Source organism: Vanessa cardui, chromosome 9, assembly GCF_905220365.1.
Source record: "Vanessa cardui chromosome 9, ilVanCard2.1, whole genome shotgun sequence".
Classification (NCBI taxonomy): Eukaryota; Metazoa; Arthropoda; class Insecta; order Lepidoptera; family Nymphalidae; genus Vanessa; species Vanessa cardui.
In genome coordinates, this window is record NC_061131.1 from 6,465,131 (window position 1) to 6,490,719 (window position 25,589).

General features: G+C 30.9%; 2 protein-coding genes and 1 pseudogene across 3 annotated transcripts in view; 2 read left to right on the forward strand and 1 right to left on the reverse strand.

The window, feature by feature from the left end:
- The first annotated feature begins 8,352 nt into the window (after nt 1-8,352).
- On the forward strand, nt 8,353-9,729 carry LOC124532451. Its single transcript, XM_047107355.1, has one exon. The coding sequence runs from the start codon at nt 8,353-8,355 to the stop codon at nt 9,727-9,729; it is 1,377 nt and encodes a 458-aa protein (XP_046963311.1).
- Nucleotides 9,730-10,553: 824 nt separating this feature from the next.
- LOC124532452 lies at nt 10,554-23,851 on the forward strand (annotated as a pseudogene).
- LOC124532579 overlaps nt 21,679-25,589 on the reverse strand; it is a 37,496-nt gene continuing 33,585 nt past the window's right edge. For both annotated transcript variants that reach the window (XM_047107539.1, XM_047107538.1), the window contains exon 2: nt 21,679-23,944. In XM_047107539.1, the coding sequence (XP_046963495.1) occupies nt 23,859-23,944 (86 nt within the window). In that variant the 3' untranslated portion in view covers nt 21,679-23,858. The remainder of the gene's footprint in view (nt 23,945-25,589) is intronic.

A 25,589-nucleotide genomic window follows, 5' to 3' on the forward strand; every position in this document is an offset into this window, starting at 1 on the left:
TATTGTCTCGTATATCACGTCACTCACTTCATTTTAAAAGTGTATTTATAAACTGATATTATATTCTGTAAGACGAAACGAGTAATACTTGGCCGTAAAGATGACAGGATTTTAAAGACATCGATAAATCAAAATGTAATTCATAAAGGACATAATAATAGAAAAACGATTTTTGTATATTTATGAGATATACCTTTTTTATAAGATTTTCATAGAAGTTAAAAACGATAGATAAATTACCCATCTGACTCATATGCGACTGTACAATCAAAAATAATAATGGTCTAAATAATAGTATGATTCAGAAATTGCATATTAATTTTATATACTCATTTCCACTAAACATAAAGTTTACTATTACTTAATACATTTTAGTACAGTTAAAATTTACGCTATAAAAAGATGCTGTAAAATAATCTAAAATTAATTTGCCACAGGAGCTGAGATGGCCCAGTGATTAGAACGCGTGCATCTTAATCGATGATTTCGAGTTCAAGCCCAGGCAAGCACCACTATATATAAGTGCTTAATCTGTGTAAATAATTAGAGAGTAGGCCTTAGCCCAGCAGTGGGTAATTTACCGGCAATTACTTTACTTTTTTTACCTGAATTTTCGATTAAAAGTATCGTTTTTGTAAGAAATAAGAATCAAATTGAAGATTTGATCTAAGTAGTTATGTCCCTTGTGCCGGTAGTTACACTAGCTGGTGAGTCAGATGATGCAGGTTATGCATTCTTCATACTGGAACACGATAAATATAATTATTGAGTGGGTGGTATAGACCACGAACTATTTAAACCTGATACAGAAATATAAAGAATTGCTTTTGCTGTTGAATGTAAAATAACCCGATGAGTACCTATCATTACAAAGATCAGAATATATAATGTACAAACATACTACCATTAAAGTTTTATTGTCTGTAAGATATATCGAATAAACATTCACGGTGATACGGTTTTATTACTTAACGAAATAATAACATGGAATCAGTTTATTCGTGCCAGATTCTATTAGAATTATCACGCTTAATAATATAACATGTTAAGCTCTGTTTTTTTAACCGATTAATTAATATGTTGTATATTTTGCAAACAATATGTAGTCCTAGTCTCAAAAATTCATTGCAGAATTTTTTTTAGATCGTAGTGTTACAAGTAATTTTCTGTGACTTAGACAAAATGGGGACAAAATATTGTAACTTACCCGAGAAAATCATGAAAATACAAATTAAATAATTCAACAAAATATATTTTTTTTAATTGTATTTTGTATTATTAAAAAATATATAGCTAATTTAAAGAAGAAACTTTATCAAATTAAGGATTATTTTGAAAAATCAAATTCTCAATCGCACAATTTTTTCTCAAATCTTCATTTACAATCAATAATAATTTAAAGTTCGCATGATGTTTCCCTATATTATTTTATTGCTGTCACTAGTCTTAGGCTCTCCTCAAGATGAATATTTTTTTAAATTTAATTGTCATATCTGGCAACCTTAAATAACTTTTTAAGTTCAATCTTTTAACTTTTTATATACTTAGCAAAAACACGGGATTTTTGTTTGATCTCTCAAATCTCTTCTCTGCCCACGGCCATTACTTTAATTTCTTATCAAAATTATAAATGTGGCGTTTATAATTTATGAATATTTACGAAATCAGAATAATGTTCTATAATTACAACTCATTAATTACGACGTCAGTTCATGATGAACTTTGAACAGTTAAATTCCATAAATAAACTTAAATAATTATGATGAATAAGGTACATATTTTTTTATAAACAAAAATATTGTGTTACAAACGACATATTCAACGAAATATTCAGTTTTACAGGTAGAATGTTACGCGAATACATTTCCGGGCAGATTGGATAACTGAGACGCTATCAGCGGCCCAAATATGACTGCTATGTTTCCGTTCCGTTCCCGGATGTGAAGTGACAGCTGTACCGACTTAATAATCTAATACCTCATATTATACAAAAATATATATACCTGCATGAATTTTGTATTACAATATCTATAAGAAATTATGTTATGTTGCAAAAATGAAATTTATTTGTGTCTATGTGACAGAAAACCTGAATACGTGCCAGTCACTAAAAAGGAATACTTTATGATACGTTTTTGTTTTAACGCATATGAAGTTCATTGGCTTAATTACATGGGGCATCATGATACCTACATCCCATTTTTTTCTACAGTGAATTCGCTGTAGAACTTCTACCTATACCGTTCTATAAATCGCCATGACAATTGGTATACGTATATACCTATAGAGCAACACAGCAACACGTTCGGTCACTTTTCTTATTTCATATATGTATGTGACAAATTATTTTTTACGTAACCTTCTTTCAATGACACGGGCGTAATCGATACATTAAAATCGTTCATCGTGGAAAATAATTTTATTATATCCGCGGCACAATAGCTTACGTCATCTTAGCGAAAGTTTAGATACATCACTCACACTCGACGCATTTACAAGAATAATAAATCACAAACTTTACGACGTTCATTTTACCACTGTCCCAGTTTAAAAACTTCCTTGCAGTCGCCGTAGTTCTGATAAAAAACGCTATTGTGGAGGCGATCCAGTATAAATATTATCAAATACGTAAATTAAAATAAATATTAAAATTACCTTTCAAAATAATTGTTATAAGTGGTAGTCGTATAGCGTAGCGCTGATGAAGATGTTTTGATGTTTATAGAATACAATACAATACTAGAAATAAAATTACGATGGAAAATTTCATTGGAAATTCGTTTCGTTGAATTAAACTGCGTTCGGAAACTGTTATACCGAGAATTTTACATAAAATATTATATTAATTTTGAATAAAATATATAATTTTGTATAAGTTACTGTTTATTAATTACGTGAATCGAGAAATTCAATATTCCAGTAATGTTCGTGAAATATATAATACTAGCGGATTCCCGGCTTCGCACGGGTGGAGTTGGAGTTTGGAGTGGAGATAATTTTTTTGTTTTTTACTTTTTATTGCTTTTTTTACAACATGTTTAACATTTATCATTATCTTTCAAATTGTCTTTTAGTAAAAACCGTATGAAAATCCGTTCCGTAGTTTTGGAGTTTATCGCAAACATACAGACGAACAGACGTGCCCGGGGACTTTGTTTTATAACATTCGTATACCGTTTCCAATTGCGCTTGTAATAATTAATAATAATCACACTTTTTTGTATAACAAGTTGATTTTTATTTAATAGCAGATTTACGCACTAATGCATTATAGTATAGTCAAATATGGATTTTGTTATAAAAGTCGGAGTTCTTGTCTCACTAGTATCTTAGTTCCAAAGCTGCAGAGAGCAGATGTACGTACAAAGAGGTGTAATGTAATCACATAGGGCCTGGAACGCGTGGACTGAATCAAGTAACAATATTATGACAGACACAACGTTTCTGACAAGGGTAAATAGATAGACACGGTTATGTATGTGACACAAGTGTCCCTGTAAATACATTTAAATAATTCACATTCTTTTAATTATACTTTCATTTGATATACCGTTATATAATTTACCGTTCAATTTTACACTTCAGATTTTTCTTATGCTTTGTTTGTCTAAACTATCTTTAATCTCCAGGTAGCAATCAAAATGTGCACGGGGTGTATTTTTGCATAAAAATATAATTAGCAATTACACTCCATAAAATCAGATATTAGTTGCATTCTCGTTACTTGAATTCGTGGGTATTGAATCTGATCACCTCGCACTTTTTCACACACATTTGTCATGATTTTTTAAATATACTTATATCATTTTAATTGAAATAATAATATTTAGTACGGCTTTTTATTTTTAAATAAGTCTTTTTAATTGAAATAACATAAATTAGTATGATTATTGATTCAGTTATCGATACCGTATTGTGGCACTACTGTCACTTCCTCTTGTGGCGTGGTGTAGCGAGCTAGTACTGCCTGGCACGAGAAAAACAAAAGGCGGTTAATTTTGAACGCGGTGGTAGAAGAAAACGAGGTTCTGAGATGGGCGGTAAAAGTATATATTTAATATACAATTAGCGAATAGTTAATATATTTATCGATTGGTAACTTAAAGTTAAGTTAATGCTATGTGAGTAGTTTTATTACACATTAGTGTGCACACATAGCTTTTTTTCCTTTTTTTGTGGTATACGTTGGCGGACGAGCATATGGGCCACCTAATGCTAAGTGGTCGCCATTTCCCATAGACAACGAATAACGCTTTAAGAAATATTAACTATTGCTTACATCGTCAATGTGCCACCAACTTTGGGAACTAAGATGTTATATCCCTTGTGCCTGTAGTTACACTGGCTCACTCACCCTTCAAACCGGAACACAACAATACTGTTATTTGGCGGTAGAATAACTCATGAGTGGGTGGTACCTACCCAGACGGGCTTGCGCAAAGCCCCACCACCAAGTAATTGCGCTTGATATAGTATCTCATTGTGAGATTTGAGGTGTACAGGACATCTGTGTTGGCGCTCACAATTATGATATGTCCTACGTATGGCTGCCTTTATTTGAGATTAGCCGCCGTAGCCGGAATCAGTCTGGACAATGTCATCTACTGCATCTTTTGCTAGACCACCTCCGCCTAATTGAAAATAGTAATAGTGTGTTAACCGCCTAGTTGAAAACAGGAGTATATAAAAATGTACCAAAAAAGATTATGTTTGAGTTTATTAGGTTACTATACAATAGTAAAAGTATTAAGCGCATCCTATACCCTTTTTAGTAAAAAAATAGGACCTACCTAAGTGTATGATTACTTTTTGCTTTTACTAGTAGGTAACTCAGATCACCGTAAACATCGCTCCTAATAACAAACTCTGTCACTCTTCTCTCGGAAAGCGGCTTATTTATGTGCAATTAAAATATGAAATACACGACTTTGTACCGCATAAATAAAAGAATAACATATCGTAATACAAATGTATTTTGACTCTTATTATTATTACATACATTTGAAAGTTATAATGTAATTTAAAATGTATACTTAAATATGTATTTTAACATATTAATGGACTTAGTTGAATGCTTTTAAATACTATTTATATAGTTCCATCACATTATTATATACATGTATATTTATTTTTCGTTATACAATTCTGTTACCTAGAAATCTTATTGAAGGACTTATTAAAAACTTTAAAAGGTCCCGAATTGAGGTCTAAAATAAATAAATGATCAAAATTATTATAATATGTATGTTAAAACATGAAGCAATAACTTTACATGCCTTTTAAAGAAAATTACGCGCACAGCGAAGTATGGTAATTTGGACATTTAATGTTTATACGAAGAAGGAGTGTTCACTTGATTTTATTGAAATAAAAAGCAAAAGTAAGAAAGAAGACCTTATATGTGTATCTTAAAAAATCAGCAAAAAAAGGTCTATTTTGAAAAAGAACACTTTTTAAATTTCTTTGAACTTGTAAATAAGCCTTGTTACATTACAAGGCTGTCTCGAAAAAGAAATAACGTCTGTGTCTTCTTATGTATAAATCTTCTTTAGTTATGATTAGATTCATTTACAAGATTAGGGTGTTAATTTCCATTTTATTTATATTAATTATATTACTTTATTCAAGTTAAGTTAGTTTAAAGTATGTATATATATGGATATACTTATAACTTGCTTTACTTTTAGTCATTTATTTTTTTATAAATTAATTCTTATTATTACAAAAAAGAATTTAAGAAGAACAAGACTCACCATAAAATCATTATTAATAATCTGTTTAAGAAAATAAATATCCTTTAAAGGTAGTTAAAATCTTAGAAAAGGATGTAGCACAACTTTCAAAGTTATTTTTAAGTGATTTAAAAGTAAAATGAAAAGCTTTTAGTTGACGCCAACTAGTTATTATAAGACAATTGTAAATAATGCTAAAAGACTTTGAGTTTTTGCAAGTTTCGATAAAAACGAACAAAACAAAAGGGGTATTAACATGGTTGTAAAAGGCCACTTCTGACTTTAATGGATAGAAAACATTTTATCTTGTTACATACTTTTGGCTAAGTGCTGAATTCGGTTTATTTAATAAGAATTTTAAGCGTTTGTAAAATTATTCCGAAGTTGAATTTCTAAGGGTCTGTTCATAATTGACTTAAAATATATAATGTATCTATTAAAGCGTTTGTCGTCAAGGTCATGGAATTTATCTTTTGTCTTCATAAATATGTACAAAAATAATCTCACGTTACCTTTATTTTTATATCATAAAGCTGGAATATTTGCATGTACGAGCTAACATCAAGATATATCTTATTTTAATAATTCTCTTTGCGTGAGATAGTCTGTTTAATGTGGAGAATATAAGCTTTATATCACAACCTCACTTCTTGTAACAATGAGTTTAATATTTAAATGTGTTTTATAAATATGAGTTGAAAAGGAATTTCAAATAAGTTTTATATTCCAGTAATTCAAAATTAATTTAGAATGACTTTATTAATTACAATTTAAAATATTTTACTTGAAAAATCTTCGCAACCCTTACTGCTTTGAAATAAACTTTAATCCTTCGTGGAGCAAAGTTTAAGGGTTAAATCTTTGAAAATGTTTGAGAATAGTAATTCGCAGAAATTTTGAGTCTTATATTTAGTTTGAATTGTTTAAAATGATAATAAAATATTGTTTCTAGAGGCTCAAAGTTTGTGCACCAAATTATAGCTATATACGTATATATGTATTATAAAACAGATAACCTCGCTGTGTCTGTCTGCCTATCTGACTGACCACATTAAACTCAGTAACCATTGAACGGATTTTATATGGTTTTAACCATTGATGATTGTTACAGATGAATTCATGCCCACTAGGTATTTGCGTGCGATATACACCGTCAGTTCTTTTATATAAAATCTTATTACTGATGCAAACTCTGGCGGTGTGGCTAGTTGTGTATTAAAGCTTCAGATTTACTTTAAATTGAATTATGTATCAAATTTGAAGCCTTCAATTATCATCTAATTGCTATCCACTTTCGCTGCCGAAGGGTCTTTATTCTAAGAATGAATCATGGACGGATCAACAAGATTCTCGTATTTTTAACCGACCTCTATAACAGAAAGAGATTGTTGGTATATTCAATGATTGTATTTGACGACTTACGATTTTCCTATGAAATATATTTTATTCCTAATTCCCACGAATTTTATTTAACGTAAAAAAATATATTTTTTATGAAAATTTATTCTTCTTACCTTAAATTTTATTATACAGTCTTTCTTCTGTCGTACAATACACAATATGTTTATCGATCGTATTCTAATAAGATTAAACATAAATATTTAATTCGATGTAAAGTTTAAGCTTTGAAACGACCTTTTGATCCGAGCTCAAGTCTCGTATGGTTAAGGTCAAAGCATTACATAACAACGTTAATACACGTTTGTCAATATTTAACTTAATATTTACAAATTTTAGATGTCTATACTTTTATATATCACAATAGAAAATGAATGAACTAAACATGGATTACATTGTGAGTGAATCTTTTACCGTTTTGTTTAATTTACTCGTGAAAGTACCGATATTATAATAAATACGTTTGTTGTAAAAATGTTCTATCAGTGCTTGTGTCTTTTATGATATTTTAATATGTATGTTTGTGTAGTACATTTTCCTCTTTGGAAGTAACATTTTTATACCGTAGTCAAAAATTTTAAATTAAAATGCTCCGTACATAATACTAGGTTTTTGGTTTGTGATTATTTTTGTTGCTTAATTAGAAAACTTTTAATATATAATGAATGAAAAAATGTCTAGATTGTCTTTTGATTTTGTTAATTGCAAAATGATCTGCGGGACTTTATTATTAAATCGAGAATACCTCCAGAAAAGATGTATTGACTTCGAGCATTCGGATACTTGATGTGGCACAAGTTAATATTTACTTCCAATGTTTTTATAATATCGTAATCGTAGAATATTATTGGAAATATATATAAAATATAGCGTGGAAAGAATTACTCAGATATAGTACTATGGAACTATATATGAAGTCAACAAACGGCTTGTTTTCTTTTTATATTTTATAATATCTTCCTGACAATCTGACACATATTATTAAATAGAAAAAAAATATTTTATTTTTAAATATAAGTTCGGTTCTTATAAAGATTAAGATATTGACGTATAATTTAAGAAGAAATTACAGTAATCTATTTTCTTGTCAAATATTATGCATTGTCATTTCAATATGTACAAGTTTTCTTATGGTTTTGTCATTTATGTATCAATTTAATTAACTTAAAATATGTCTCAAGAGGATTCTGTCGATACTACGCATTCGTTTTCACAAGGCACAATGTCTCGCTATTTCCGACCTGACAGATTTGTTATAGAACCGAATTCTAGCAACGCTGACTTAAAATGGACTCATTGGCGATTTACTTTTACAAATTTTTTATCAGAAGAAATTTCTACCAATACTCCTGACTCTATGAAACTTATGTTATTGGTAAATCATTTAGCACCGACAATTTTTTCATATATTCGTGATTGTAAATTTTACGAAGATGCCATTAAATTACTTAATAATATATACATAAAGCCTAGAAATGAAGTTTTAGCACGGCACATACTAATTACAAGAAAACAGCGACCGGAAGAAACAATTTCTGAATATTCAAGAGCTTTGAAACTCTTGGCTTATGACTGTATCTTTCGGAACGTTACTGCCGAAGAACACGAACAACAAACGATTAGAGGAGCATTTATTGCTGGTATTACCTCTCAGAAAATTCGCGAGCGTCTTTTAGAAAACAATTCAATTACTTTAGATGAAGCTTTAAATCAAGCTATATCATTAGAAACTGCAGAACGAAATTCAGAAATAATTGCTGGTAACTCTAATTCTTTACAACTAAATGCATTCCCTAATAATGTTAATGATTTTAATCAAAATGTGGCGGTATCTAATACACAACGGAAACGCTGTTTCTTTTGCGGTGGGAATATACATCAAAGAATAAAATGTCCTGCTTTTAAAGCCACATGTCAACTGTGTTCTAAGCAAGGCCATTTTGCTAAGGTATGTCGAAGCAGCAATCAACAAACTGCAAATGCTCTTACAACAGACTCTTACTTACATTATTCAAATGAAAGTTTCTTAGCTGCATCGCCTAGTAGCTTACAAAATGCTACCGTACCTATTTTTATAAATGATACACGCGCTGATGCCTTGATAGATACAGGAAGCTCCGTAAGTTTTATCGATAAAAAATTAGTACAAATAATGAATTTAAAAATAAAGCCCTGTAAACAGACAATCACTTTAGCATCGTTGACTCACGTATCTTTCGTAGAAGGAATGTGCCATGCTACAGTCAAAATACAACAACATATTTATCAACATCGTCAACTGCTAATAGTTAACAATCTTTGTGCCGATGTCATAATTGGCCATGACATACTAAGAGATCATTCGAAGTTAGAATTTAAATTTGGAGGTAATCGAGATCCTTTAAAAATATGTAACGTTATGAATGCATCTGGGCCACCAGTTTCTTTATTTACTAACTTATCATCTGATATTAAGCCTGTGGCGGTAAAATCTAGACGATATAGTAAAGAAGATATCGATTTTATTAATATTGAAATTTCGAAGCTACTAGCAGACGGAGTTATTGAACCCAGCGTTTCACTAACTATTCGCAAACTATCAACAAATTTACTTTGTTAGATGCATATCCTTTACCAAATATAGAAAATATAGTATCTGAAGTTGCAAAATATAATTATTTCAGTCAAATAGATTTAAAAAGTGCCTAACATCAAATCCCAATGCTAGAAAAAGGAAAATTATTTACTGCTTTTGAAGCTTGTGGCAATCTATACCAATTTACCAGAATACCGTTTGGAGTTACAAATGGAGTAGCAGCATTCCAACGAGCTTTACATTTTATTATTAAAACTGAACGTTTAAAAGGTACATTTTGCTATTTAGATGATGTAACAGTATGTGGAATGAATAAAAGTGACCATGAACAAAACCTAAATTGTTTTATGGCTGCTGGTAAAAAGTATAATTTAACCTTAAATGAACAAAAATCTACATATGGTGTGAATTCTATTAATCTTCTTGGATACCATATCAAAGACAATACAGTCAAGCCGGATTTTGACAGATTAAAACCTTTATTAGACCTGCCACCTCCAAAGAATAACAATGAATTAAAACGAACACTTGGTTTATTTGCTCACTACGCAAAATGAATCAATAATTTTTCACAAAAAATAAAACCATTGGTTGGCATTAAATCTTTCCCAATTAATGATACTGAAAAAACTAGCTTTGAGTCATTAAAGTCAGAAATAGAAAAATCAACACTAACTGTTATTGATGATAATGAGATTCTTACTGTTGAGACTGACGCATCAGAATTTGCGATTGCTGCATCTCTGTCTCAAAAGGGGCGACCTATAGCTTTTTTTTCTAGAACACTTTCAGATTCAGAACAACGACAATCATCAATTGAAAAAGAAGCGTGTGCTATTGTCGAGAGTCTTCGCAAATGGCGGCATTATTTAATTGGTAAACATTTTTTACTTTTAACAGATCAACGCTCTGTTACATTTATGTTTAACCAAAACCATTTTAGTAAAATAAAAAATGAGAAACTTGAACGATGGCGTCTCGAATTATCTTGTTTTAAATATGACATAATTTATCGACCGGGAAAAGAAAACATAGTCGCTGATGCTTTGTCAAGAGTGTGTGCTCATTTGAATATCGATAAATTACGGGACCTGCACAACTCACTTTGTCACGAATGATGCATTGGGTACGTATGAAAAATTTACCGTATTCGGTGAATGACATAAAATCACTTACACAGTCTTGCCAAATATGTGCCGAAATTAAGCCTCGAATTATGAAATGTAAAGGTCAATTAATAAAAGCAACAGCACCTTTTGAGCGACTAAACATTGACTTTAAAGGACCTTTACCATCGAATACGCAAAATAAGTATTTATTGACAATAATCGATGAATACAGTAGATTTCCTTTTGCATACGCCTGTAAGGAAATAACAACTGCAACTGTTATAAGATGTTTAAAAGATTTATTTTACATTTTTGGAACGCCGCTTTATATTCATAGTGATAGAGGATCTGCTTTTATTTCTAAAGAGTTTACAGATTTTTTAAGTTCCTTGGGAATTTCATGTAGCAGAACAACGCCTTAAAATCCACGTGGTAATGGTCAAGTCGAACGTCTCAATGGTACTTTGTGGAAAACATTACAACTTGCTCTTCGTACAAGAGAAATGTCGATTGAAAGCTGGGAGCATTTACTACCAATTTCCTTACACGCAATTCGTTCTCTTCTTTGTATACCAATTAACACAACTCCACACGAACGACTATTTAATCATCCTCGTAGATCACCTCATGGAGAATCGTTACCCTCTTGGTTAGTTCCTGGACCTGTGCTAATGAAAAAAAATATACGCAATAAAAACGATCCATATGTTGAAGAAGTTGAACTATTACAAAGTAACCCTTATTACTCTTTTGTGAAGGATAAAAATGGGAGGGAATCCACTGTTTCAAATCGAAATTTAGCTCCACTCCCCACTCCAATGGAATATTACGGTGATCAAAATTTAGAAGAACAATTAAATAATTCAACTTCAAAAACACACCAAAAACAAGAAGAGATTGTAGACGTTTTTTATGACTCAGAAGATCGAGCGATAAATGCTGAAAATAATGATGTACAAGATATACAATCTGCTACGCCAAGTACGTCTGCGGATCAAAACGTTAGGAGATCCGAAAGGACAAAACGAACTCCATATTATTTAAAGGATTATAGTTGCGTGATGAAAAAGTTAGAGGGGGTTAATGACGTATAATTTAAGAAGAAATTACAGTAATCTATTTTCTTGTCAAATATTATGCATTGTCATTTCAATATGTACAATTCTTTAGGTTAATTAAAGCCAAGTTTTCTTATGGTTTTGTCATTTATGTATCAGAAATAAATTGAATATTGATAATTAATAATCTTATTATTTATTAAATTACCTTTATAACTTGATTATCAAAAACAGTAACGAATGAGTTTCATGTTGGTTGCACACGGTAGAATCTACGTAGCAGACTGTTGGTAACTTTAAATTTAATTTAGTCTCGTAAGATGAATTGAATAATATATATAGGTTAGTTACCTATAATGAATGTGAAAATTGAGTTTCAGTATTTGCTAAAATCAAACACAAAAGACTGGTCAGATTATAATGAAATTAAGAATAGAAATCTATAATAACATCAAGAAATATTTACGTTCCATTTCTGGTCGTTAATTTTCATTTTAATTAACAGCTTGATGGCATTGCTTAAATGCCAATAAAGCTTATTTAAGTGAAGGTAACAAACGCAGTAATCTCGACTAAGCCGTTCAATTTCCTTCGTGTATTCTCCAACTGCGATTTTGGTGTGATATTCTGAGTCTATTTGGTATGATCGTATACCTACTGAGAGCCGAGATAGTGTAGCGTTTAGAATACGAACATCATAACCGATGACTGCGTGTTCAAACCCAGACAAGCACCAGTTAATTTTCATGTGCTTAATTTGTGTTTATAATCACTGAATATAATCACGTGCTGGGCGGCAAAAGAAAAAATCATGTCTAATTTCATAGAAATTCTACCACATGCGTTCCATTAACCCGCATTGGAACAGAGTGGTGGTATATATTTCAAACCTTCTTCTCAAAGGGAGTGGAGTCTTTAGCCCAGCAGTGGGAAATTTATAGGCTATGGTTGTTGTTGTTTTTGTTTGGAACATATAATTCCACCGCGCTGTTGGTGGAATACACATATAGCAGTACTTCTATGAAACTAGACACATGCAGCTTTCCTCACGATGTTTTCCTTCACCGCCGAGCGCGAGATGAATTAATGTAAATACAAATTAAGCACATAAATATTCAGTGGTGCTTGCCTGGGTTTGAACCTGCAATCGTCGGTTAAGATGCACGCGTTCTTATCACTGGGCCATCTCGGCTCAGCTCAATAATATTTAACAAGTTAACCTAAATAAAAAAACAACAAACCTATATTAATTAAAAAAATAATTTTATTTTGAATAGCAATAATAACTTAGATTGCTTTATAAATTTAATAATAATAACTTTAAACGTTAATGTTAACTTAGTAACAACTAACTTTTCTCCAAAGTAATTATTGTTATATTGTCAAATATTAAATTACCCATTTAATATGTCTGTCTGAAGTACAATACATTTTCTCACGATTATAATAAGCAAATATAATCAACAGGCATATCATAAATTCTAATTTAGATTCAACAGAATATAAAGCTGTATGTAATGTGAATGATATAATATTGTTCTTTATGTATAAAATTCGCTGAGCTTTTCGTCGTATAATAAATAAGGCAGAGTGAGAACAACGTCATTTGCTTGTTATTTATACGTAGTTTTCATTTTAAGTTACTCGTATTTATATAAAAATACTTGTTTAATATATTCTTTAAATATTTGCGAACATGTTACTATAAGGCGTAGGTTGTAAGCGCTGTTATGCGATTTTTATACGATTTACGAAGTTTCTCTCACGATGTTTTCTTTCTCCAGTGAATACGCAACGAATAATTTATAAGTAATTAGCCCGTATAGGCGGACCAACCGTCAGGGCGCCACGTTAACATGCGAAAGCGATCCTTTGGCGCCCACCGAAAAAACGGAGTGGATACCGCTGGTTTGTTAGTGGGTATTCCGGTGTTATATAGTTTGTTTCGGGCACCGTCGAGTTACCCATACCCCCCCCCCCCTTGTAGGGGAAGCGCGTAAGGCGTTTTCCAACGAGATGATAAAAAAGGTAAGTTAAGTAAATGAGCTGTACTTATAAAGACAAATTAAGCATGTTAAAAGGCGGTGGTGGTGATATTGTTCCCGTTGACTTTAAATATCCAGATACATATACTTTAAATAAGATTTATAATAATTGATGCTCGATTTAATTGCCACATCAAATAGATTGACTATTCTATGAAGGTGTGAGTTGACTAAATAATATTTAAAAAGATAGGTCTCTTTAATTTGGTCGGTAAAAGTTTCAGATATTGAAGCGCTCGATTTATAAACTTTACTGAGATTTTTTTCTTGTATTAATGAAACCTCACTAACGCCTTTAAGGTGTTGTATAATGAAAAAAGGTGCTGTAAAATGAAGAAATACATTATTTTTGTTTCAAAACCGTATCAACTTTGTTAATTCGAAAAAATACGGAATAATTACCTAAAAGCTTGTAAGGTAGGTAATATCATAAAAGGGCGCAATATCACTAATTACTTTGTATAATCTAACTCCTAAGTTAGTAATAGTTCAACGAAATTATATCAAATGAATGTCAGTTTTCATTAGCTATATACGATATAATTACTACTTAATAATTATACGCTGTATTTACGGTAAGGCTTTATACAAGTCTATTATATTAGATATTTGTTCATATATATTATGATTATGAAACATAATATACTTAATACATTTAAATTAAGGTGTATTAGTATTTAAACCAGAATCAATTTGTTATGGCGCTAGTCTGTTTTTAAGTCACTTAAATTATTGTATAATATTTTCTTACAATAATACAGATTATAAAAAACAATAAAAATGCGTTAAAAAAATGTTAAAGAAAAAAATTTCAGCCGCATTTAAATATACAAATGATTCAGTTAGTGTCCACATTTCAAAGTTACTTTGACAATAGCTTGTGGTTCTAACGAGTTGGAGCCTTGTTAATACCGACGTTAAACAAACGTTTCCAAATTGAAAAACTGGATTATGAAAGTCATGGCGAACACTAAATCGAAAATTAAGAGTTGGGACATTATGACGTCAGCGTTAAATATTACATTAATTAGGGAGTTTTTTTTTCATCATCATTACATAGTATAAAACAAAGTCGCTAACAGCTGTCTGTGCCTATGTTGGCTTAGATCTTTAAAATTGCGCAATGGATTTTGATGCCTTTTAATAGACAGAGTGATTCGTAAGGAAGGTTTTCATATATAATACATAGCCAATATAGCAAATAAAACACTGATAATTTTAGACGTTTCTAATGTGATGTCGTAAATAATCAAATGTTGTAGTATATTTTGTATTAATATTGCACCCGTGCGAAGCCTGGCGAGTCGCTAGTATTACTATATTTAGATTATCTCGTAAATTGTTAGGTATTTTTATCCACGGTTCGTGTTATTTTTATCTCTGTTTAAACGACAGCGTAATTTCGTTAACTTTACATTGGGTTTCCTTTTTCCCGCTTCTAAATTAGAATAAATTTGTTTAGTGTATATTTTCAAACAAAACAATTTTAATACGATACGTTATAAAAAATAAACGAAGCATTTGTGCGATGTTTTATAGTATTTATAAAAAATAACATAAAATCCTTTCATATATAAAAAAAAAAACAACAGAGTTGAAAAAGTACGATAATAAATTTACCTCCATTTATTAGGTAAACAGTGACAGTCGCACAGATTTTTAAAATAAATATACTTTTTTCCCTTAGGCTTATTTCATTCTGTCGCTAATAATTTCCGATTTTATCATATGTGAGCTATAAGCAATTCTGTATTTAAATGAAATCCTTATGGTCTTTCTTGGTTAACCTTCGCTTATCACACGTTAAGTATCGATTCGGTTGATATTGAGGGTTCACAGTCGACTGAGGGATAAGTTCCGCTCCGCCGGCCACCCATTGTACTTAACCAAGAGCCTCATTGGACATTATGTTTTTATTTACACGTTACCTTGAAACATACAACGGTATCTACCGTTTGTCAGATGACCAGGGCTTCAGAGCGAACACAAATCTTACGCAGAAAACAAATTTGATTTTAGAACTGTTGAATTAAAAAATATCCAAATTTATATCTATCTATCTATCTATAAGCTGAGGAAATTTTGTGATTGTATGAAAATTGTATATAAAAATAAAATTATTATGTACAATTCTCTATAAATATTCTTATATGTATAAACTAAGAAATAAATATAATAATGTTCCATTTAAAATATTAACTATTTTTTTGCTAAGAACTAATTTATCATCCTTTACTAATAAATTACAAACATGTCTAGACATGGCGGATTAAAACTTATGTAGATATTAGCTAAGATTACAGATTTTCAAGAATTCAAAACTTCCATCAAAATTGGCCACGAGATGTTTTTGGTTATTCCGCGTAGTTTCGGATTAGGCCATCAACGCCTGACGTTTTCCTCCATGTATACATTAAAACCTTCTCAGACCTTATTCCAGAAAATACGGCGCCGGACCGGAATAGCTTTTGTGGAAGTTTTATGTATATTGGTATAGGAGATTTTCCATCAGGTAGATGTCTTGATTACTGACTCAGATTATAAATTTACTTGCCTAGTTATTTATTATATTACATTATATTACTATAATCAAATCACATTTGTAATTTATTAAAAAAATGCGTGGTAATAGTTATTACTATATTCTTATGTAGGAATTAGGAAAAAGCCTTCTATTGCTACAAAATATCTAAGATTCCTAGTAAACAATTCGATGAGACGTTATTTGTTTACGGAAATAAATTATCAAATTTAAGATCGATCACTCAAACCACTTGTGAAGATCTTTTAAATAAGATTTTTATAGGTATATAGGTATGTGTGTTACCTATTCTTTTCAGGTGTGTTTTTCAAAATCTAGAAACCTGCAGCACAGAACTTTTACATCTTGTTAGCCTATAATGTATAGAATGCTATATAAATGTTTAACGAGGGATCGTTCACTAAGTAAACGCAATCGTTGAAAAAATTACCAGTCCAGTTAATAGAATAAAGTAAATCTCTAAAAGCTCTACATAGAAATAAGGGACAGTTTTTGCATTTTTTACTCGATCTTAGTTTTTTTTTTATTTAATCGTATAATCCTGTTCATTAAATAGCTTTTATTATTACTCACACATGGACTGACTAGAGTGGACATATAAATAAAAATCTAGTTTTAGAATGCAAGAGTCGAGCTGGTCCAGTGGTTAGAACGCGTGCATCTTAAACGATGACTGCGGGTTCAAACCCAGGCAAGCATCGCTGATTCATGTGCTTAATTTGTCTTTATAATTCATCTCGTGCTCAGCGGTAAAGGAAAACATCGTGAGGAAACCTGCGTGTGACAAATTTCATAGAAATTCTGCCACACATGTATTCCACCAACCCGCATTGGAACAGCGTGGTGGAATATGTTCCAAACCTTCGCCTCAAAGGGAGAGGAGGCCTATAGCCCAGCAGTGGGAATTTACAGGCTGTTGTTGTTGTTGTTTAGAATGCAAGGTACACGAACTATCATAATTATTTCAAGTCATCGTTTTTTGTATATTTGTTTTCATTTATAAACGCAGAATTGTCTAATATTTTTAAATCGACAGAGTACACATATAAAAGAAATGAGTATCTGGCGATAAACAGTCATAACAATACAGGACTCATATAGGAGAGCTTTATCAACCCACATTCGTTTCTACGCCCACAACAAAGGTTTAAAAATAATTCTATGTTAAATATTTGTGTACATTCCATCCCATTATTATTGTTAATGGTTTTTTTATTAATAAATATTTAATTCCAAAACACCACTATTCTATGTAAATGCTTATTTGAACTTTAATTATATTTCCATTGAAACATCAAATTTTTTGATGACTCCTTAACACGTTAAATGCGGAGCGAAGTCTATTACGCCTCTTATGTATTTCCTCGTATGTTTGTATTATAAAAAAAAAACATAGATTTCTCCGTCATGCAGAGAATCCCTCATCTCTCCTTATTAGGAGAAGGTTTGATTCCACTACGCTGTTCCAATGCGGGTTGGTGGAATTCACATGTGGCAGAATTTCGATGAAATTAAACACATGCAGGTTTCCTCACGACGTTTTCCTTCACCTCCGAGCACGAGATGAATTATAAAGACAATTAAGCACATATATATTGTGCTTGCCTGGGTTTAAACCCGAAGTCATTGGTTAAGATGCGCGCCTTCGTACCACTACACTACAGCTCTTATAGTGATAAATATAATTATACGATGCCTATTGAATAGAAAAAATAAACAATGTAATATCATCGATTACTATATTTCTCGACTAATGATATCTTGTCAATTACAGGTCAAAGTCCTTTATTATTTTTCTTCAGAGATATGTAACCTATTCACCGTTGATCATGATTGATGATGGAGAAGAAACCGTGGTATTGATCAATAGATCAATAGATCAATACCACGGTTTCTTCTGCTCCAAATTAGTTATCATTCTTATTCAGACAAAATGACACATAAAATTATTGTAATCTTTACTACATGCCTGACATTATATACTCTGTTATTATAACACTATTCTGTGTTCCAAGAACGACCTTGGAACCTCTGAAGAAGACGTCTCCGCCGTCTCCTACCATCAGAAATGTTTCACACAGTCGGCGTATTTCAGGCAAGCTTAGATAATGCTAAATCTGACTACCTATTATAAGTAATAAGATTGGTCTATTAATATTTGGGGTGATTATTTATAAGAACGCTATCACGGAAGGTTATAATATAAAATAGACTGTTGGCAGTTTGTTGACGTGCTCTGCATCTCTCGTTTTAAAACGAACATCAAGATTGTATTACAGGGTTATTGAAACACGTGTACGGGAAACTACGTTCGGTTCGCGGTACCAGGTATTCCCGCTGGATGATTGCCTGATTTCGTAGTCAGTGAGCGCTTAAAGTATGTTGAGTTTGGTTGAAAATTTACTAATCGAATATTAACAGCGCTGAATTTAATTTATTGTTATACAGAATTATAAACCGTGCTCATATTTTCCATCAAATTAAGTTTTATATTTTATTCATATATTTTAGAACAGGTTTCGCACCCAAAGAATTTGTTTTAGAAAGGAACCCCAAAGAGGTACATTACAGGTATAACAGAGTATTATTAACTTTAAAAAAACTGACAGTATTACGTTACATTATATTACAGCGCACTTTACTCGTTAATGAGAGAGTGCACCTTCTTCGTTATTCCAAAGTGTATTTATAATATAATATTATTGAATGAACACAACATAAAATATGGTCAACTCATATTTAATTTTAAGGTAAATGGTTAATCACAAATTATTTATTGCAAATAATCTTGATTTTCATGAAGCCGCTTGTTTATGTAAAATTTCAGTAGAATGTAAGATTATATATAATTCGGAGTGTCAGTATATAAAGTACTACGCTGCGCATGGTGTCTAAATTCGTGTGATGAGCAGTTTATATCTTATTGCGTAAAAAATATATATGTATGTCTAAAATGTATATTTTTTTAAGAGGCTCACCCAACGTTACCGCATGTTAAACCTTCTTTTCGATAAAACAAAAGAGGTCCATAAAATTCGATACATTTTTGGCAAATAATATCAGTAAGATATTGAAGGCATGCGAATATTTGTAATGTATCGTTGTGTATAAAGTGCCTGAGCTGGCGAACACGGGTAGCGCAGCGCAGCATCCGCCGCATAGTTGAAATGGCGCCTCGAGAGGAATGCGCACTCCGCTCCGTCCTACCTTTTCAAATCCCCAGCCTTTCTCCCAAGTTTACCCTTTGTGAGCGAATCGCCCACATAATAACCCCAACTTGACGCATTTCAGAACAATTGAAAAATCATAAATAATACAACATCGTATTTATAAAGTATTTTATTAAACATGTTTTGTTTGTAAAATAGATTAATTAAAACTGACATTTACAACAAACAACTATAAAATTCTTTGTTTCATTTGTCTAACACTAAGTATACGTTAATAGGTCTCGCTTAAACTGGAATAGTTCTAGTAGGTACAGCCGACTGGAAACAGTTCGCGCGAGGCGAAAATCTTTGAGATTACCAAATACCACTTGAACACGTCTGAGTTGTGCTTAACGTATCACTTGAAGACAGGAGGGGATTCAAATCACGATTAAGACTAATACGTACATTTAATTTCATAACATATATTCGTTATTATTTTTATTTCTGATTAACGTTTCGTGTCCACTTTCATCGTTATAGCTATGAAATTTAAAATTTGAAATTAATCAATAAACAGTCAACATAACATCTGTTGTGTAATTATGAGCTTAAAGAGTAATGAAGAAAAAATCTTTTTGTTATTTTACATATTATAACGATTGAAATGAGTATGTTTTGATTATTACAAAATATTAAAAGTCCTGAGTTGTTAAGCCGAGTTGACACGAAACTTATAAACTAAATTACATCAAACATTCAATTCGTATAGTATGCACACCAATAAATAATTTAATTGTTTTCTACAGACAGTGTATATAGACGGATGATATTCCTATAAGGTTAAACAAACGTACATTTTACATACGCGAACATTCACTTGTAGAACTATCTATGAATTAAATTAAACACCAATAGAACAGATTTACTTAGATAATAGCGTTTTGCAATTTATTACATAAATATTTAACGTCCATTATAGGAACAGCTTATACATAGTACATTGCCTTGCATTTATATATTATAGCTAAACATTCATTTATTAAACATTTTTAGAACATATTTATTTTACTAATCCATTACGAAACATTAATAAAATTTCGTAGTTTAATTATTTATAATTAGACGTAATTCCAGTTTATAACTTTATAAATAAAAAAAAATCTTCAATAAAATATATCACGTACATAATTGTATGCTATGCTGAATTATATAATTTGATCATTATGTAGCAAACAAAATCTTATATTAAATTATCCTACAAATATTATGTAACCACAAATGGTTAACATTTGACGCAATAACATAACACATACGTATTATATATAATTACATAATATTTAATATACAATGTTGTTATACATTCTTGATAGCGCCGTCGTTTTAGTGTATCGATATTAATTTGAAAAGAGAATATTTTAAGCGTGATATGAAGCTGCTTGCCCCTTTATATAGATTTAAACCACGGTCCGTAATAAAAATTTAATAGCAAATCGTTTCAATCATATGAAACATGTGTTGCAATAATAACGTCCAACAAAGGAATAAGTGTAAAATATACTTTATTCAATCACTCGGGTGCATTCAAGTTTGTGGTTGAATACGACAACGCTATTGAAGCATGCTCATTGATTTTACTCTTTACAATAACAAGAATAGGTAGTATTCAATTCTCGTCGTTCTGTATAACAATATTGATAGATTCTACAATAACTACAATACAAAAGCTCTTATTCTTATCAGATACAAGCACGGGTTAGAAGCTCATTGACTAGACTTGATAGGCAGACTTTATTGTTCATGATATACTACAGTTTCTCAAATGGCTTACTTTACTTGGTTTTCTTCATTACTACAAAACCATTTCAAACATTGTATTTTGTATATATATATATATATATATATATATATATATATATTTGAACAATATTTAAGTCGGTAATTCATTACACAGTTAAAATTATTTACCAAAGATAAATAATAACGAATTATAATATTATGTTTTTGTAATTATATTAGCATGACATTTTAAATAAAAGCTTAGTTTTAATTATACAATGATATTAACAAAATTAGATTATAATCTAATATGTACATAAAATTCTTATTAATTATAACCCAATCTTTGATAACGCGACTTATAGAAGCTGAGATTTGGATTTGTGCAATACTATTTTACCGTTTCAATAATAACGATATCTGCGCAAATTATCGCGCAAAGTGATACCTGAGTGATTTGTTTTAGAATTATTATTTTAATAAATATTATAAAATAGAAGTGTTTTAGTGATGTAGTCAAGTTTCAGATATCATTTATTTAAGTTATGTACAATGTTAACTTACAAAATGAAATGCCAAGACACGTGATTATATGCATTCTATTTTAATAATTTGAGGAATAAAAAACAAGTTAGTAATTTCCGTTTACATTTCTTTTTGCTAGCAATACTGTATACTATTTATTAATTAATATAAATAAATAAACATTTTATTTAATTTGCAAACATTCTATATTAAATTTTCCACCATTTTATGCATATAAATTTATGAATACATATAAATGACACAAATCAATAAGAGTTAAATGAAATTTCAAACTGAACATAAATTGAAAATAAACTTTTACCCTTCGTGTTATAAAAAATTAGGCAAGAAAAGAGAGAGAAAAGTTTGTTGATAATACGATTAGTGACAATGCTGCCTTGACTAGCATCTGAAAAAATTGCTAAAAACGTATTTTAAACGTTTCTTTAACACATTGTTTTATTTTTAATATTCAATTATAAAAAAAAACAATAGATTATAATTAATTATCAATATAAGCAAGAATGCCTGTGGTGATCACATGAGACGGGTGGTTTAAAGAAAATTAGGGATAAATTCTCGAAATTCAAGATAGGTTTATTCAACAAAAAGGAATCATCAAAGTCAGTTCCCGATCGGTGAATATATACCTTCACATACAAAAAATGATATAAATTAACTTATTATTTGAAGTTTGCTGAATATATTTCTATCTAATTAATAAGTATGAGTGTTGTTGTTAATTTTATCCTGTAGATCATATTTTGGCTATGTCGGCCCATCTCATAGCTCCAACATGAGAATTTTGGGTTGCATTTTCTCTCACCCTCAAAGTCCAATGGGACGGCAATCTAGCAAGGCCTGAGATATCAGGTGCAAGACCCACGCTGTGGCATTACGCTCTTTTCGAAGCCCGGTTCTATAAAATTGAAAACAACGGGTCAAATCCAAATAATTTGTAATTGGCCCAAACCGGGATCTTGTTCCACAGCCTTACAAGCTAGCCACAAGACAATGAGACTAATTTTGGCAAGTAATGAATAAACAGAATAACATTAAATTACCATTAATTTTGTTAATTTTCATTATAAATTATATGATTACTGAAATGAGGTTTGAATATATTTGTATTTATTATGGGCGATTATTCAAATCGGGAAAATGTCTTGCTAATCATATGTAATTGAACCCCATGACATCCTAATATTTAAAACAATCGAGCTCGTTTAAATTGACCGTTGAAAGCAAATATAAAAATTGACTAGAGTACACTTGTAGCTATCAAGTTAATTGATCCCGTATATTAGAGCAGTAATTGCATTTAATATATTATTTTGTGGCAAAATTGATTGTTATTGTTTGCAGATAAATAGTGCACTTTAATTATAATTATGATTGATGCGTAATTTACTAATAATATTAGATACCCTAATGTAATTTTCGTTTCATTAGTTCATACAGTGAAAAGGTTACGATCATAATTTAACCACCGACTAGTATAATTTAATCTATATCCTTATCTAAATACCGGAAGCAGGTACTGCCTGTCTATCTCAATACAATCTCATAATATATATTATAGTGTATCTATTATAACAATTAACATTTCGTATTTATCATTCACAATTTCACAAAATCTAACTACACTTTTAAACCACACAATTCTCGAATAGAACCCGCGATCGAACGCTACACAGTCTGTTCGTTTGATTTCCAGCGCGATAAAAGCAGGCCTAGAACAGAAACCTTTGTGTTCCGACTGAATCACGCTGGGCCCGCATCGGCTCTGCTCACCGGTACGCTGCGCGCGTCCTCTGTGGGCACAGGTTGCGTGTCGTGGGGGGTGAAAGGTAAGTCCACGCTAGGAGTGAAGTCCGGAGGCTCCTCGGGCGGTGCGGCGGCAGGCCTAATGTTGTCGAGCCGCGGGCGCGGCGAATAGCGCGGCGTCAGCGCAATGCCCCCGACGACAGGGTGCGATTGGCGATTCCCGCCTGTAGGACGTCGTGCATCAGCCGCTCGTTCTCTTGCCGGACTGCGAACAAGCGTACAGCTTAACCATCGTAGGATTAAATGGCATTTAATAACAGACTTTGCTGGGTCACACGTCTATAGGGGGCTACTCTGGTCATTTAAGGACTTCCAAAATCTAGTACTATATTCTGTATTAAGAGAAGACACTAATCAGTATTTTTGTTGTTTTAGGTAGGTTTTATTTAAGGTCTAGTAATATATTTGTCATTACTAAAGGTAAAATATTATCTGATGCTAAAGGAACTATTTAGAGCTTACATTAAAATATTCAGTAACTTATTTATTCTCTCAATGCTAAATAATCATGCAAATATTAAACAATTGAATATTACCTAATTTAAATATTACTTAAAAATATTTTTCCCTCTTAAATGTTCATATTAGAAAGTGTTAAATATATTAAGTGTTTAAAATACTTGTTAATACATCGAATTGATAATTATACATTATTGAGTATAACATCAACAACGGTAACGTTAATAAGCTGCAAGAAATTATTAAACATTTAATCTTGTTAAACAGGATCTAACTTATCTCCATATGTTAGTTATTTCATAATATTATATTACTTTTAGAGACCCTCTTATATTTTATATATATAGAAGAAGTATTCTTTCTCCTTATACTTATTTCCGTCAAGTAATACCCGAACTAGCTTTAGGTATTATTATTGTTAATAGATTTATCATTATCATTTACGTAATGCAAGAATTTTTTCTAAATTTGTTGGCACTTTTTACCAATCATAATATATTGCATCATCAAGAAGCAATACTTGAGATAGTTGTGTTCCGTTTTCAAGGGTCCATCAACTATAGGGACATAGTATATATATATACTATGTCCCTATAGTATATATATCTCAGTTTCCAAGGTCAGAACGCCCTGTACCATAAAAATTCATTTGATAATAACTGTTATTAGCTAATCGCCAATTGAAATGTAATCAATTCCTCTAAATAAAAAATAAATAAAAAAATAAAAAACGAAGTTCAAATATCAATAGACATATATTTTATATAAAACCGATTTTCGAACAGCGAATAGTTTCTTTTTTATGCATGTGCAATCGTGTGCACAATGTGTGAAAATCACAAAATAGAACACGACTAGCCGCTCTGAAGTATCACTAGCAAAATTAAAAAATATATATTATCAAAAATTATTAAGCTGTATATGAGATGATGATTTCGTTTAAAGTACCCGAATATTATCGATCGCTTTTTGCGAACAATACCATATTAAAAAAAAAAAGAAAATCATATACATCCGTAATAAATATAAAATACATAATAGATTGATAAATTAATCCAAATTGTAATTATATATCAAGTCAAAATACTCGTGACAAAAAATAATAATTAGGCAGTCCTGTTTATCTATGTATTTAGATGTCGCTGTTTTCTTTTACGACTGAGATAGGTAATGAAATTAAGCTAAGACTGAAACCACTATTCAGTTTAAAGTTTTAAATTGTCTACGGAACAAGCGAATATTGTTATATATTTCATAACGAGACTTCGACAATCTTTCGAGGCTATTAAAAATAAAAGTCGTATTTAACTATTATCTAGATCATATTTCGAAAATGCTTCCTTAATAAATGTTCTCAAAAATGGTATACATTTTAACAAGTACTATTAAAA

Bases quoted from the DNA above. Each gene is read 5' to 3' on its own strand.
- LOC124532451 (XM_047107355.1), top strand. From the start codon at position 8,353: ATGTCTCGCTATTTCCGACCTGACAGATTTGTTATAGAACCGAATTCT.